General features: G+C 40.5%; 1 protein-coding gene across 1 annotated transcript in view; it reads right to left on the bottom strand.

Annotated features, from left to right (window-relative positions):
* Positions 1-15,448, bottom strand: part of GSPT1 (G1 to S phase transition 1) — a 31,133-nt gene that overhangs the window by 15,063 nt on the left and 622 nt on the right. The window contains exons 2-6 of the mRNA XM_034669571.1: positions 15,332-15,446; positions 3,466-3,510; positions 3,302-3,343; positions 2,348-2,575; positions 1,320-1,353 (exon numbers count right to left, since the gene is read on the bottom strand). Coding sequence (XP_034525462.1) covers positions 1,320-1,353; positions 2,348-2,575; positions 3,302-3,343; positions 3,466-3,510; positions 15,332-15,446 — 464 coding nt within the window. The remainder of the gene's footprint in view (positions 1-1,319; positions 1,354-2,347; positions 2,576-3,301; positions 3,344-3,465; positions 3,511-15,331; positions 15,447-15,448) is intronic.

Here is a 15,448-nt window from a genome sequence, read left to right as displayed (position 1 = left end):
AAAAAAAAAAAAAAAGAAATGGATATAATTCAAGAGGGATTAAAACTGTAAAACACTTAAAAAAAAAAAAAAAACCAAACCAAAAAACTCTGCCCCCAATATGGGGCTTGAACTCACAACCCTGAGACCAAGAGTCACATGTTCTACCTACTGGGCCAGCCAGGTACCCCAAAATTATAAGACCTTCTAATTTAAAAAAATTTTTTCAATACTAGAATACATTGCTAAAGATCAACCGAGGTGTTTTCATACTTAGATAGCTTCTACATGTGATAAAAGATTATGATAAATTTTCTAGCATGCTAGCCAGACTACCTGTCTTTGTTTTTTTTTGTTTTTTTTTTTAAAGATTTTATTTATTTATTTGACAGAGATAGAGACAGCCAGCGAGAGAGGGAACACAAGCAGGGGGGGTGGGAGAGGAAGAAGCACAGACTACCTGTCTTTGATTAATCTACCTAGGACTTAAAAGAGTTGATGAGTAAGGAATAAGGAGTTCCCTTCCCCCCCAGTACCAGATTCATGTGCTGGTTTTCATTATTCCTAAGAAAATTATATTCAAAGCAAACCAAGATTTCCTATAATCTAGGGTTCTATATTAGCTTTTTTTTTTTTTAAAGATTTTATTTATTTATTTGACAGAGGTAGAGACAGCCAGCGAGAGAGGGAACACAAGCAGGGGGAGTGGGAGAGGAAGAAGCAGGCTCATAGCGGAAGAGCTGATGTGGGGCTCAATCCCACAACGCCGGGATCACGCCCTGAGCCGAAGGCAGACGCTTAACCGCTGTGCCACCCAGGCGCCCCTCTATATTAGCTTTTATTAAAAAAAAATCTAAAATACAGCTTTCAGAAATACATTTAATGTTCCGTAAGAGTTTGACAGTGATAACAAAAGAATTCTAGTGAATGCCTCCAATCTATCAAAAAATATTAACAATGATCACACTGCAAAAATTCCTTAAGATCAGGTTTCCTTGGGGCACCTGAGTGGTTCAGTGGTTAGGCGTCTGCCTTTGGCCCAGGTCGTGAGCCCAGAGTCCTGGGATCGAGCCCTACGGCGGGCTCCCCACTCAGTGAGGCACTTGCTTCTCCCTCTGCCCCTGGCCCTGCTTGTGCTCTCTCAGTCTTGCTCTGCTCTCTCTCTCTCAAATAAATTAAAAAATCTTAAAAAAAAAAAAAATCAGCTTTCCTTACAGGTAATGTCTTTATAACTTCTTCAGGTGACCTGTTTTATCTCCTTTGTATGACTGTATGTTGACAGTGCCCAAAACTCATCCAATCAAGTTAACTCTATTATTTGACAAAAAATACAGACTTACATTATTTGTCCTCCAATGGTTGACTTGCCAGCATCTAAAAGTAACAACAACATCAATAACATGCAAATCACAGGCTTAAAAACACAACACCACCACTATACACACTAATACCGTTACCAATCAGCATATATAATTAAATAATTTCAGTTGCAAAAGAAGCTGCCAAGACCGCTTGCAGCTCTACAATGATTTATACTGATGAAGAATTTAGAACTGCTTTTGATAAAGAAGAATTTTTGAACAGACTGCTCTCTGACCTGCAGCTAAGAGCACAGCAGCACCAGAATATAAATTACCCAAGGGGAATCTCAGGGGAGAGCCGAAGTGGCCAAAGAGCTGTGGACTACGTTTAGGTAGTTTGCCTTTCACTAATTTTAGCAAATACAGGTGCTCCTTTACAAATTTCAAAGGAGTTCTTGCTACTAAAGAAGTCATATGGCGTAGCATTATATTCAGGAGAAAGCAGAGATAAAGGGAAGAAAAAGGGACACGTGATTCTGTATTTTTCTTCTCATGATTTTGAGGCTAAGTCATATGGTCAGGGAAGAGCTGAGTAAATTAAATAGGGTTTTGTTTTGGGCTAAACCAGTAACCTGACAAGCATCCAGAAGTCACTCCAAATTATTAATTTCCTTTGTCACACAAAATTAAACTATCTAGGTTAGATGAAGCCCATAAAATTAACAAATTAACTGAAGTTCACACGAAACAACAGGCACATTTTCTAGGATATTAATTACCAGATGTCATAATATGCTTGGCTACCATCAGGGGGTCTACAAACCAATTGTGCATCACATACAAATATACAGAAGCTTATTTTCTTCCAGCTTCCATGCCATTACAAGATTATTTATCTGCCAAACAAAATGTTGGCAATGTTCTGCCAACTTAAAAAAAAAAAAAATCTATCGAGTTAAAAATAAAAACATTTCAGATTAATTCAGTTCAGTTTCACTAACATCTCCAGGTAGCTGTTTGATGTACCTAATGACTGGTCACTGCTTCAGGCTAGGAGCGCAACTTACCTACATGCCCAATGAATACCACATTTACGTGTTCTTTCTTGGGAGCCCCAGGGGGTGCGACCACAGATTTAGGTTTTGGTATCTCCTCTTCCTCCTCCATCATTTCTTGTGCGCTCTCCTCTGGAGGTCTTCCATCTCCCAAGGAACCACCCCCTAACTCTGCTTCACTTATTTCTTCTTTGTGCTCCCATGATTCTTCTGGGGACATTTCTGTCTCCCCATTTTCTACTGAAATAAGACATTTAACTTAGTATTCTGAAGAAGACTTACAATCTGTACTGTAAAACACAGATGTCTTCAAACAAACAGAACTTTGCATATTTAGTTCTACTTCCTAACATCTAGTGAAACATAAGCAGGAAAATCTCTTTCACAACAGAAATGGATTACAGCTTTCAAGCTGGCCCCACTGCTGACATCAGAGCTGACTCAGAGACTATGAAGAGATTGCTATTTTAACAAAGCTTCATTTCCATAAGGACAAACAAACTGTAAACAGGAGATGTACCATTCCTAACAGCCCAGTTATTCCAGCGTCAGGATGTCCTGAGACACGGAAAGTGGGAAAGTTTCAAATCAGAACATGGGATTTACAACATCTCTGCTTTTCCCTCTGCAAGTCATTTGGCATCAACTTTATCAATGACCTGAGGAATCTGACACCCTTTAGAGCAACAAGTTGCAAAAAGGAAGGAAATTTTTCACAAAGGAAATCTAATAAGCCCAAGCCCCTCAACTGCCTTTAGCGCTCTTCCACTCAGCTTTCACGAGGGCAGGCTCAGTGTATCACCGCACTGCTGCTGTCCAACTAGAGCTGCTTTCAAAATCCCAACAGCAAAGACTCAAAGTCAGTTTTAAATGCAGGCATTACCATAACCGTGACACTTATATTTGCACCTTCTATCCCGAAAGGGTTTCATATTACTGTATTAATAGGGTCAGAAATTTTCTTACCAACGGGTTCTGAAAGTTCCATGCTTACAGCTGAATTTGAACCTAGACGAGAAATTGAGATAGAATATATATTTACAAAACAACATCCAGGCTTCACACACCATAGACAACTTAATGTTTTCTCAATTAGACTTGATTCAAAGGGTCATATCGTAGAAAATTACCTTCACACAACAATGACTGTTCCTCTCGAGAAGGTTCTACAGGTGCTGTTTAACAGAAACAAGTTCTATTACAAATTAAGTCCCACACATCCATTTTCACGTATCTTTTAAAATGCAGTAAAAATAGAATTTCAATAACGCAACAAAAACCTCAGTAATTTAGACCAACAGCAGTTAACTCAGGTGTTCAAATTACAAGTCTCTGTTTAAAAAAATCTTTTTAAACACCTACCAATTACAGCCTATTTTACCACATTTTCAGTAACTGAAATGTATTCATAAAGGTATGCTTATCCTCTTAATTTGCTTTATAAAACTTTTCCTTCAAGGATATTATAAAAGTAATACACAGCCCAGTGCAGATCAAATTATTGAGATTTTGCTCAACAAATAACATTATTTCTCTAGATTCTCTCTTGGTAGCTCTAGGCCAACAAGGCTATGATTAGCTCTTTTTTAAGATTCCATAATCACACAATATTACTAAGATCCTTGAATAAATTCTATTTGATAACAATAAAATAAAAAGGACATTCACATAAAGTCCTTGAAATGCAAAGGATCCCTTACAACATGTCAGAAATGGTGATTACAATGACACCAGTTTTGTCCTATATTAGAATTCTAAGATCAAGCAACAATCCAGTTTCCACAGCTGTCACACTGCAAAATCTACTTATGACATCCCTGGAACACAGGTATGAGAAATATACACTGATATGCAAATATGTAAATTTATTTTTTATATCTGACAAACCTAAATCATATCCCAATATGAAAAGTCCCTTGCTTCAAAAAATCTCCAAGATGCAAAAGGTATCAAAGAATTTGAAGTCACCTGAATCCTGCAAACCAAATAATAAATAATGAATTCATAAACTGCAAAGCGCCTATTTAAAATCACTGCACAGAAACAACAGTAAGTCAAGACAAAGTTTTAGACCCAGTCTTCAACAATGTGAAGTGTTGAAGAAAGTAATTTCCTGTTCCTGAAAGGTAAAGGGCAACCAAGTTTTTCAGAGAGAAGTGACATGCTGAGTGTCACTTGGGAAGGTCCATCAACGGTGGCAAAGAGGTAACTAGAGAAAGAAAAAAAACACCACTGGTAGAAAGAGCAACATCACCACGACCGGCAAGCATGCCCTGTGAACACATGAGCAGTAGAACTAGAGAGGTGGGGTTGAGTGGAAAGATAACAGGCATCCTCCAGCAGGAGGAGGTAGGAAGAGTGAAAGGTCTAAAATGACCCCAGCCTACGTGATTCGAGATTCGCAGGATATAAACAGAAGCTAAATTGCTCAATTTTCAGGGAAGGCCAGGCTGTGCTAAGTAAATCAAGTTCACATGCCTCCCTCGGGCTGGAGGGGGCAGCACAGGGTAGTGGTAAGGGGCTGGCAGTGGGCTGATGCCCGCTTTACACGCTGGCTTGTCACTTCAAATTGTGAGATTGTAGCTGCTTCACTGGAATTCTGAAAATGACAGGCTATCTACCTGACGGGACCGCTAAGAGATTTAAATGAGAGAATAGATTTGTTTCGTGTCTATTAAGTAACGCCTGACACCAAGGAGATATTCAACACGTGAGTCTCTCCCCCAACATGCACCAGGATACACTCAACTCTATCAACCAGCATGACTGAGTACGAAATGGACGGAGGCACTCACGAATCCACGCAGCACTGGAGGTGGGGGCAAATTAACTCCAACAGATTTTTAACAAGACCTGATGTGCTGACTCATTCAATCCCCTCCAAACACCCTGAAATACGTAACTGCAATCACTCCCATCTAACATTCAGACAAACCCGACCCAACTGGGCTTTTCCAAGTTAGACAAGCACCATCTCGCCCTTCTTCAAACAGCCCCTGCTGCAAGCCCTTCTTCAAACAGCCCCTGCTGCAAACTTACTCGATAAAAGTAAATTGAGTTAGAGATGATGTCGTGTTTTAGGGCAGGAAAAAGATCATGTAGTAAGATATTCTGAACTGCAGCTGAGTTTTACAAAACCAAACAATACACATACCTGACCACCCAGTTCTAGAACCAACTCTTAGGTTTACAAATACACAATACATACAGAAGACTGTAAGGCACTCTCAGGATAATGACATCAGTCACCAGACCACCTCCGTGGCTGCAGAATGCACCGTGATGAAAATATGCTCATGGCTTTACTTCTCTGTCACCCTGTTTATAATATGTATGGCCTTAAGTTTGTAAAGCTCACAGGGACAGAGTCAAGTACCAAAATCAATAAAGTGCTTAATATATACCTAATGGTATTAAAAGGCCCAAAAATAAAAAGTTGACCATACTTTCCCCAAGGTGGAAAAAAGCCTTCCATGCATCCAGACGTGGACCACATTATAAATCTAATGGCAATGCAAGCGACATTTGTGAACCGGTATTTTTGCAGTAATGAACCAGAAATATCAGAGAGAGCAAGATGTTCTTTTAAATTTAAACTTCTCAATATTATTGTACCCGGTCTTCTCACACACTCTCACACACACACACACACACACACACACACACAGAGGCAACCCTATCCAGTTCACTCTACTCAGGTCTTACTCATAATGCATATCACATACTGACTTTACTAGCACTAAGGAGCCCGGGGTTAGAATTCTACTAGGGCCCAAAGTCATTTATTTATTCATGTTCAGCAAACAGATGACTGTGGTTTCTCAAGCCCTGCACAGTCCATATCCCCAGTGAAGGAAAAGTTTGTAAACCTCCTGAGGAGTGAGCAGTGACATTACAGTTTCATATTTTCCAATGGTATTTCCATGTTCAGAAATACACCCTTGTCAAGTATTCAAAAAAGGAACAATTCTAATTAAGTGGGAAAGTTATCAGAGCGCAACAATGAGTAACCTGCCATACCCCAAATTAAAAGGGAAACCAATATTCTGGTTCATGATAACTGAAGATTAACGAACTAGGTGTGATACTGGGTATATCACCACAAATTTTAAAACAAGAAGTGAAAGACCTTACCAGAACAGTCAGGCAATATTACTGCTTATGCTTTATCACCAATGATAAACTGAATCTTAGACTGTTAGAGATAATCTGATCCTGGTGAAATAAGCCAGAGACAAAGGGTCACGTGCTGTACAATTCCACTCATATAAAATGTTCAGAATAGGTAAATCCATAGAGACAGAGAGCAGGCTGGTGGTTGTCAGAAGCTGAAAGGAAGAGAAGGGAATGGAATGTAACTGCTTAATGGGCACAGGTCTCCTACTGGGGTGATGAAAATGTTTTCGAACTAGATAGAGGTGGTGACTACACAACACTGGCTGAATTATTCACTTTAAATTGGTTAATTGTATGTTACATGATTTCACTGTAATTTTTGTTTTTAAAGATTTATTTATTTGAGAGAAAGAGCAGGGGTAGGGGAAGAAGGAGAGGGAACAAAGAGAGCAGCAGACTTCCCACCGAGCATGGAGCCCAAAGTGGGGCTAGATCCCACGACCCCGAGATCGTGACCAAAGTGGAAATCAAGAGCCAGACACTTAACCAACTGAGCCACCCAGGCGCCCCATGATTTCACTGTAATTTTTATAAAAAAGAATATAAATATTTTAAAAAGATCTGATCATGAAAACCACAAGAGACTCAATCTCAGGAAACAAACTGAGGGTTGCTGGAGTGAAAGGGGGGTGGGAGAGATGGGGCATCTGGGTGATGGACACTGGGGAGGGTATGTGTTGTGGTGAGCGCTGTGTGTTGTGTAAGACTGATGAATCACAGACCTGTACCCCCGAAACAAATAATATGTTAATAATAATAAAAATAAAAATAATTTTAAAAATAAATTTTAAAAAAAAGATCTGATCATGGAGGGGCACCTGGCTGGCTCAGTCAACAGAGAATGAGACTCTTTGTTCTCAGGCTCGTGAGTTCAAGCCCCATGTTGAGCGTGAGCGTGGAACTCACTGAAATGAAATGAAATGAAATGAAATGAAGTGAAATGAAATGAAAAGAAATATCTGATCATGAATCAAAAGACTTCAACACGAAGACTCCTACTTTGCCAGCTCATCAGTACAGCACAAGTTAGTCAAGGCCAAACGGGTGGTAGATAATGAAAACTATGTTATAATTCAAGCTACATGTTTTCAACAAAAATGTCTGGCCAATTCTTGAGAAGTGCTTAATCTGTGTATTTCATAAATAACCAATTTGAATGTGGACTGCTTCAGATATAAAACTGATCTTAAATGATTCTCTTTACACAATGAACAGCAATATATAAAATAGCTACCCTAAAATTCCTTAGTCCTGGTAGCTAAATGGTATCCTCATTGAAGAAAAAAATAAAAACAATTTCAGTGCTGTCACAGAAGTCACAGTGTGTTACACTGTATAGAAGTTGAGAAATAGTGTGACAAAATTCTGTCCAACACCAGCGTCTGCAGTGATGGACATGTTCTCTGTGCTGTGATAGATAGTCCCAAGGCGCGTGTGGCTATTAAGCGCTTGAAAGGTAGTAGTTCAACGGAGGAATGGCATTTTGAATTTTACTTAATTTCAATTCATTCAGGAGCCGCAAGTGCACAGCTCGAGCTGCGTTCCTTCTCTGCACAAACTAAACTGGCCACACCTGATCTTCCACTTCGATCACACTCCGGACCCGGCCCAGCCCCCGAAGGCTAATGATCCCTCCTCGGAACTCTTCTAGGCTAGGACCCTGCCCTCAATCACAGGTGCACACACACAGATCTTCGTCCCGGTGCCCAAGGAGATTACAGACTTCCAGAACGACGGTGGTTTTCTGCAATATGGAGACTTTTTTCTCTAGTCTTGTAGTCCCTACAGTCTGGCACAGCACACGTACCATACGGAATAAACATACAACTGATTTTACTGAATCCACTTCCGCTTTCCTTTTGCTTTTTTTTCACAGGGCTAGTTTCCTTGTGGTCTTATCGATCCAGTTTTCTCAGCAGTCTTATGTTTACTACATTCCCATCAGGGCTTAAAAGAGTAACATCAACCTTCCATGTGCTGACTTTTTAACAAGGGGTTAGAGAAACAACATCCCAGAGATGTTCAAGCACAGTCTGAGTAAGGAACTAAACCTCCCCTAGCACTCAGGTGACCACGCAGTCTCATCAAAACTGCACGCTGAGTATTTTTCTCACAGACAAAACCAGAAAACAGTAAAGGCAGACATAGAAAGAGCCCACAGGACACACACAAAGGTCCATGGTTTTGCTTTAATTACCTAACACTCTAAAAGTAAAAGGCATGATGTCACAGACAGTACTGAACAGAGCTGTTTAATTGAATTTACATCACCATTTCCTAAAACGTATGAAAAAGCGATTTCAAAGTATTACTTTAGAGCGTTGCCTCCTCATGAAAATGTGACTTTGCTCCCACTCAGACAGAACACGGAGGCAGAGCCAAAGCCCACACACTCAGGGGGGCCTTTTCTGAAAAAAAGTATCTCAGCCAAAAAGATCGTTTAATATCAAATCACAAGGAACAGGCTAGCAGAGTAACCATTACTAGAATAAGCTCGGAAATCAGACCTAGATTCTAATCCTAGCTCCTGCATTTAGTCAACGGTGTCACCTTGCCAACATACTTAGCTTCTCTGAGCCTTCATTTTCTTATCTGTAAAATGTGTTAACAGTACCTATTACCTCAAGAGAGTGTCATGAAGATTCCACATTAAGCAAGTGGTAACTGCTCAGTAAATTTATGATTACAACAAGCAATGCAAGGCCCCAAAATAATTACAAAAATTTAAGAATGAAATATAAGAAAGGCAAATTCCCGAGTGAGAACACCTATGATGGCTGTAGTATTAGCTCTATGCCTACCCTCTTCCCCATTATTAAACAGTGATGTATGCAGAGAGCACTGAACTAGAAGTTGGCAAATGTGGATTCTAGAATCAACCATGGCGTTAAAGCTGTAAGTGACCTTATGCCTTCACTTAGCATCTTTAGGTTTCAGTTTCTTTATCCAAAATGAGGCAATTGTATTACTGCTGGGGTCACTTCCAGCCCTCACATTCCAAAATCCTATTTATTCAATCACTAACGCACAGCTCTATATACCAACTTGATTAGGCTTTCTGTAGAGTTAAAATCCCACTGTTCTTCAATCAACCCTAAAACATTCATCTATGATTTATATCCCACCTATGTCAAAAACAATTTGAAATATACTTGAAACACATCAACCGAAACCATTTCGGACAACCCAAAAAGGTACAAAGAGAAGAGAAAAACACATATATGCAACCAATGCCAACCACCCGAAGGAGATGGACACAGACCGCTTGGTAGTATGGTAACCCACTGGAGCTCTGCAGAAATGGTCAACCAAGAAGCTGTCCCAATGACATTCACAAGTTGCACTTTTTGTCTGTTTCAAGTGAAGTGACCTACCGTTACCTAGTCAGAATATAGTCTGGAATTTGGTGTCACCACTCTCAGGCCAGGCTAATAAAAGATGCTCAGAAAATCCTTACTAAATGTTTCTCTCACCTGGAAAGCGGAATTATGCTGGGGATCTGGTTCAACTTGGAGTACCGTAACAATTAGGTGTCCTCAGAACAAAGCCACTTATGAAAAAAAACCAAACACATCTACAGCTCAGCCACGCTTTGTTAAAATCTACTGAAAACAAGGACAAAACTTTTAAGCAGCTTTGGTATGAATCAACAACCGCAGCTAAAAAAGGAGTGTAAGGGTCCAGAACAATCGAGAACCTTCAACTAGTGGCCAAACTCTTGCTTCCCAAAGATTTTTAAGAACCGTGAATAGAATGGTGCATCCTAAATGAACATACCACCAGAACTACAGTCACTTACTGCTGCTCATGGGAAAGAGACAACAAATAGTGTAAACAGAAAAGCCAGTGATGCTCACGGGGATCCAAGGCACAGCACAGGGGCACAGGCAGTGGTACTGTAATCGTGCCTGTACGGTGACAGACGGGAGCTCTACTTCTGGCAGGAGGAACCACTATATTGTACACCCGAAACTAATGTAACATTGTGTGTCAACTATACTTCAAGTAATAAAAAAAGATAACCAATGCCCTACTTCAGCAAATTCCTAGCAAACTTAATAAAATAGAGAAACACAAGGGTGGACTGTGTATATAAATTAGATCTCAATTTAAAAAAACCCCAAGGTATTCACAAAGAACACTTAGCAGAAAATACATCTTTAGTTTTATGAGTAGGGTGACAGGACTGAAACGACTTACACAAGGAAATCTGTGGACAATTCCTCCTCTCAGCTTTGAAAGCCTTCTACCCCCTCTGTTTGGCCCTCTTACCACCTTGGGTCTCCCATTAGAATAAAATGGGTATTTGATCCATCCCTTTCTTTGCTCCTTGAGGAATCACAACTTAATCATCTCAGTGGCATCCCTTCAAGTGCCTAGCACAGCATCCTGTGTTCTGAAGGCATGAAAACATTCGCTTGTTAATTGCTATATACATAAGAAAAGCCAGAGATCCACATCTCAACACATTTCATTCTAATTCTGCTAATTCACCCCAAAAACGTTATCAAATCTCTTTCATTCCTTTCTTTTCAACCAGAAAGACAACACCATTTTAACACTTTAAGCCATTTCCTCCCTGGGACACCTGGGTGGCACAGTCGCTTAAGCGTCAACTCTTGCTTTTGGCTCAGGCTGTAATCAGGGTCGTGAGATCGAGTCCAGCATCGGGCTCCAGAGTCTGCCTGGAATTCTCTCTCCCTCTCCCTCTTGTGTGTGCACTCTCTCTAAAAAAATCAATTAACTTTAAAAAAAGGTATTTCCTCCCCAGTGAACAAAAGCAAGCGAAACAAGGTTTAAAATCTGTCCTCTACATTTCCCTAACTCGCACGACAGATTTTAATTGCTGTCTTCTCATGCAGTACAATTCCAGAAAAGGTGAAAAATAAGCAAAGGATAAAAGAATGCGGGGCGCCTGGGTGGCACAGCGGTTAGGCGTCTGCCTTCGGCTCAGGGCGTGATCCCGGCGTTACGGGATCGAGCCCCACATCAGGCTCTTCTGCTATGAGCCTGCTTCTTCCTCTCCCACTCCCCCTGCTTGTGTTCCCTCTCGCTGGCTGTCTCTATCTCTGTCGAATAAATAAATAAAAAGTTTAAAAAAAAAAAAAAAGGATAAAAGAATGCAAAAAGCTATGTACTAATTACATTAAATAAAACCTGACCCAAAGAGGGTTTACTCAAAATCAAAAATTCTAACAGTTTGTAAAATCCTGAAATAAGAGCCCAAATCTAACAGTCTAATAATCAATAAGTCAAGGCAGGAAAGGAAATAAACCAGGTAGAAAATTAGGTAGGAGAAGAAATGACACTCCAGGAACAATACTTTCCCCTGATTTCCTCTGCTTACTCTACTCCAGTTACTGTCCTACGGAAGCCTGAGAAATCCTTGACAGCTGAGTTGTTGTTGCAGCCCTTCGGTTTTACAGAAAGAGAAACAAATCTCAAGAATCGTATCTGTCAACTATCTAACCTTAACTCTCCGTTTCCACAGGTACTGTTTAATGTAAATCAAGTCTAAGAGCCCTTCTGGACAAAACAACTGCTACTTCTGGATCTTCTCTACTCCGGTGGCTCTGAAGACATCACCTTTGAGAGATGAGCGATTAACAAGCATTCACCAAATGGCGATGGCTGCTTAACTTTGTAAATATACTAAAAACCACTGTATAGTTCTAAAAGGTATATTTTATAGGGAGTTATAGCTCAACGGTTAAAAAAAAAAAAAATCCCACCTCCACAAAAAGGCATTCAGCGAAACCCAAACACTACAAAATAGACCATTTCTCTTTAAAATTCAAGTTTCACAACACAATGTGCAACATTTTGGAGACAAATCTGACGGTCTCCTGAGGACTGCTAATTTTATTTTGTACTGCTTTCAATGGCAGACTTTTGAGAGGTGTTGAGGGTGGGGTGGCAGAAAAAACACTCTACCACTATTTTAGAAGCTCCGGCTGTCCTAAAAGTCCAAGTGCTATGTAGGGTCTGAATATTTGTCTCTCCCATAATTCCTTTATTGAAATCCTAATGCCTAATGTTATAAAGAGGTGGGGCCTTTGGGAGGCCCTAGGTCATGAGGGTGGAGTCCTCAAGAATAGGATTATTACCTTCATTAAAAAAAAAAAAAAAAAAGAGGTCCATAGAGCTCCCTTGCTCCTTCTGCCTCGAGACACAGGAAGCCAGCAGTTGGCTATCCAGAAGAGGGTACTCACCCGAACAGGCTGGAACCCAGATCTTGGGCTTCCAGCCTCCAGAGCTATGAGCAATAAACTTCTGTTGTTTCAAAGCCACCCAGTCTGGAGTATTTTGTTTCAGCAGTCCAAATAAACCAAGACACCAAGTAACCCTGATCACCACTGCTAAATCTGTTTCTCATTTAACAACAACAACAACAACAACAGAAAGACTGAACTGGGTGCAAAGTGGAACTTCAAGTACATTCTATCATAGAAAACGTTAGTTCTAGTACAAGTAACCCCTGTCTTACGTTTTCATTTATTTCAGGACCTCTACTTTAAGAAGCATCACTTAGCCAATTTACTTGGATCTGCAGAGAATTACACTTAAATGAATTATACTTAATTACACTTAAGTGTGTTCTACTTAATCATTTCTTTGGAAACATATATTAAATTTTCAAAGGGAGGTCAACACTAAATCCCAAGTTCTGACTTGGGACAGCTAGAAACGGGCTAACTAGCAGCCCTCTAGTAAGGTAAATGACACTTTGGGCAAAAGCATCTTCTTCTTCTTGCTCAAGGCCCACTGAAAGTATTTCCAAAAAAAAAAAAAAGAGAGAGAGAGAGAGAGAAAAGAAAGGAAGGAAGGCAGGCAGGCAATTTTCAGGAGAAATGACAGATAGTCATTCTAGATAGATACATTTTATAAGTCATTCATTCTGGTGCTCTACCTCTAAACAGACTCCTTCAAGAGTTCTCCTGGTATTTAGTTTCAAAACACACCCACCACAAATTTCAGTTACGGCTTGACAACAAAAGAAAACATGCTTGCCCTACCGACTATTTCCTCACTATAAAAAAACTTGCAAATTTTATGGTTCCCCCTTTGTGAATTTCAATCTAAGTGCTCCTTCCAGCTTTTCCCCTGCTTCTTCCAAGCACAGTTCCCTGCTCTAACAATATTTTATGAACCTGAATGGTCTGGAAAATGCAATCCAATGGACCTCAATTTAGAAAATCCATTCTTTTCTAAATAAACATCCTACAGAGGATTATTTTTTAACATTAACAGGTATTTTGTAGAAGCGTCTGATAAAGGCCGTAACACCAAAATAGGCTTCTGATAAAAAAAGAAAAAAACTGACCACAATGTAGGGAATCTTCTTACCAACAACCACTTCCCCACACACTTTTACATCTCCAACTCCTAGTAGTGTGACAGAGAAAAGGGTAAGAGTAAAGCTGAAATTGGCAAATATCAGGAAGAGAAAAGCAGTCCCCCCACCTAAGAGGTACTGCCTAACCAGTCAACAATAACCATGGTTCCTGACCACTGCTCTAAGGATGACTGTCCTTTGATGGCTGATGGCTACAAAGGCTGGAAATGGGAGTTCTAGGTGTAGCCCAAGTGGTGCTAGTGGCTCCAAAGGAAGGGGGGGGGCAAAAAGAAAATGACTGGATAAAAGGAAATCTACAGGATAAAGTATGGGGAAACTGACACTGTCAGGAGGTGGTAATGAACTAGTTTGGGCCACCAAAATGGCTTGATCTAAGCAAAAAGTAAGAACTGAATTTCCTTACTCAAAAGGAAAATATCAAGTGCCTATACAAATAAGGAAATACCAGTCAATAAAACAACCAAATCCAAACTGTGTACTCACATACACACTCTGAAAAAGTATTTCTCCAAACTCTTCTTGCCTCTAGAGAGAAAACTATATAGCAAAATTTTCTGAAGAAACTAACCTCCCAGAGCACTTTTATGATATCCACTTATCTAAGAAATACCACAATTTAGAACTTTAAGGAGAAATCAACAATCCACTCTCTCTCACAAATTGTTGGGAACATCTATGACCCAGTTCCCGAGACCCTAGTTAAATAAAAGGAAGGACATTCACCTTTTCCTTTCTTTTTCTCTTTAAAACAAAACCGACAGTTCCCAACTTAAGCACCTCTCTCTGAGAAGTATAAAGTACTCTCACTTGACATTCCTATAAATCGGTTCCTGCAAGCATGCTATCACTGAGGTAGAACACAGCAAGACTTAAAAGACTGAACTCAACTTGAAACCACAGAAAGAATGCCTACCAGCTCTGATGAGAATGGCACATGACCCTTAAATACTAACAAATGCTCAGACTCATTCCTGACACGTGAACAGAGAGAAAGAGCGAGTTATGCCAAGCAACCTGAATAAGGTAAATGATTTTAACGCAATGAAGATTCCAAACGTGTCACTAAAGAGAAAAGTCCATGTCCCACTTAAGGTAAAGGGCGCACAGATCAATGTCGTTGCCTAACACATTAACGTTTAAGTGAAGAACTTTAACTTGCTGGCACTTTGTAAACTTTACACGCTTACAAATGCTAAGGGTGACCAAGATCTTTGTATTGATAGCCAACAGTTTCTGCCGGATCACAAGGCTGCAATGCATCTTGGGATTCCTTCAGGACGGTTCCGTGTCACAGACATTTAAAACGCAATTACAGTTTCAATAATAGAAATTGCTCTCTCGCCACGACCTAAGGGTAAGAGAAAACTCGAGCATCGTCCTCGCCAACTCCTCGGATCTCTCAACGCCCACCCAACCCACTCGTGGCTCCATCTGTCCTCACTTCTAGGCCTCGTGGCACTGACCCGCCGCGGCCCGGTCTCCGTCCCATACGGTCCCCACTTCCAGGAGGTGGCTGCGGCCCCCCCCCGGGGGAGGGGCGGCCCCCAGGCCCCGCGGGTGTCCCCCGCACGCCGCCCCCC

Source organism: Ailuropoda melanoleuca, chromosome 10 (assembly GCF_002007445.2).
Source record: "Ailuropoda melanoleuca isolate Jingjing chromosome 10, ASM200744v2, whole genome shotgun sequence".
In the NCBI taxonomy this organism is placed as follows: domain Eukaryota; kingdom Metazoa; phylum Chordata; class Mammalia; order Carnivora; family Ursidae; genus Ailuropoda; species Ailuropoda melanoleuca.
This window is presented reverse-complemented; position numbering and strand designations above follow the sequence as displayed.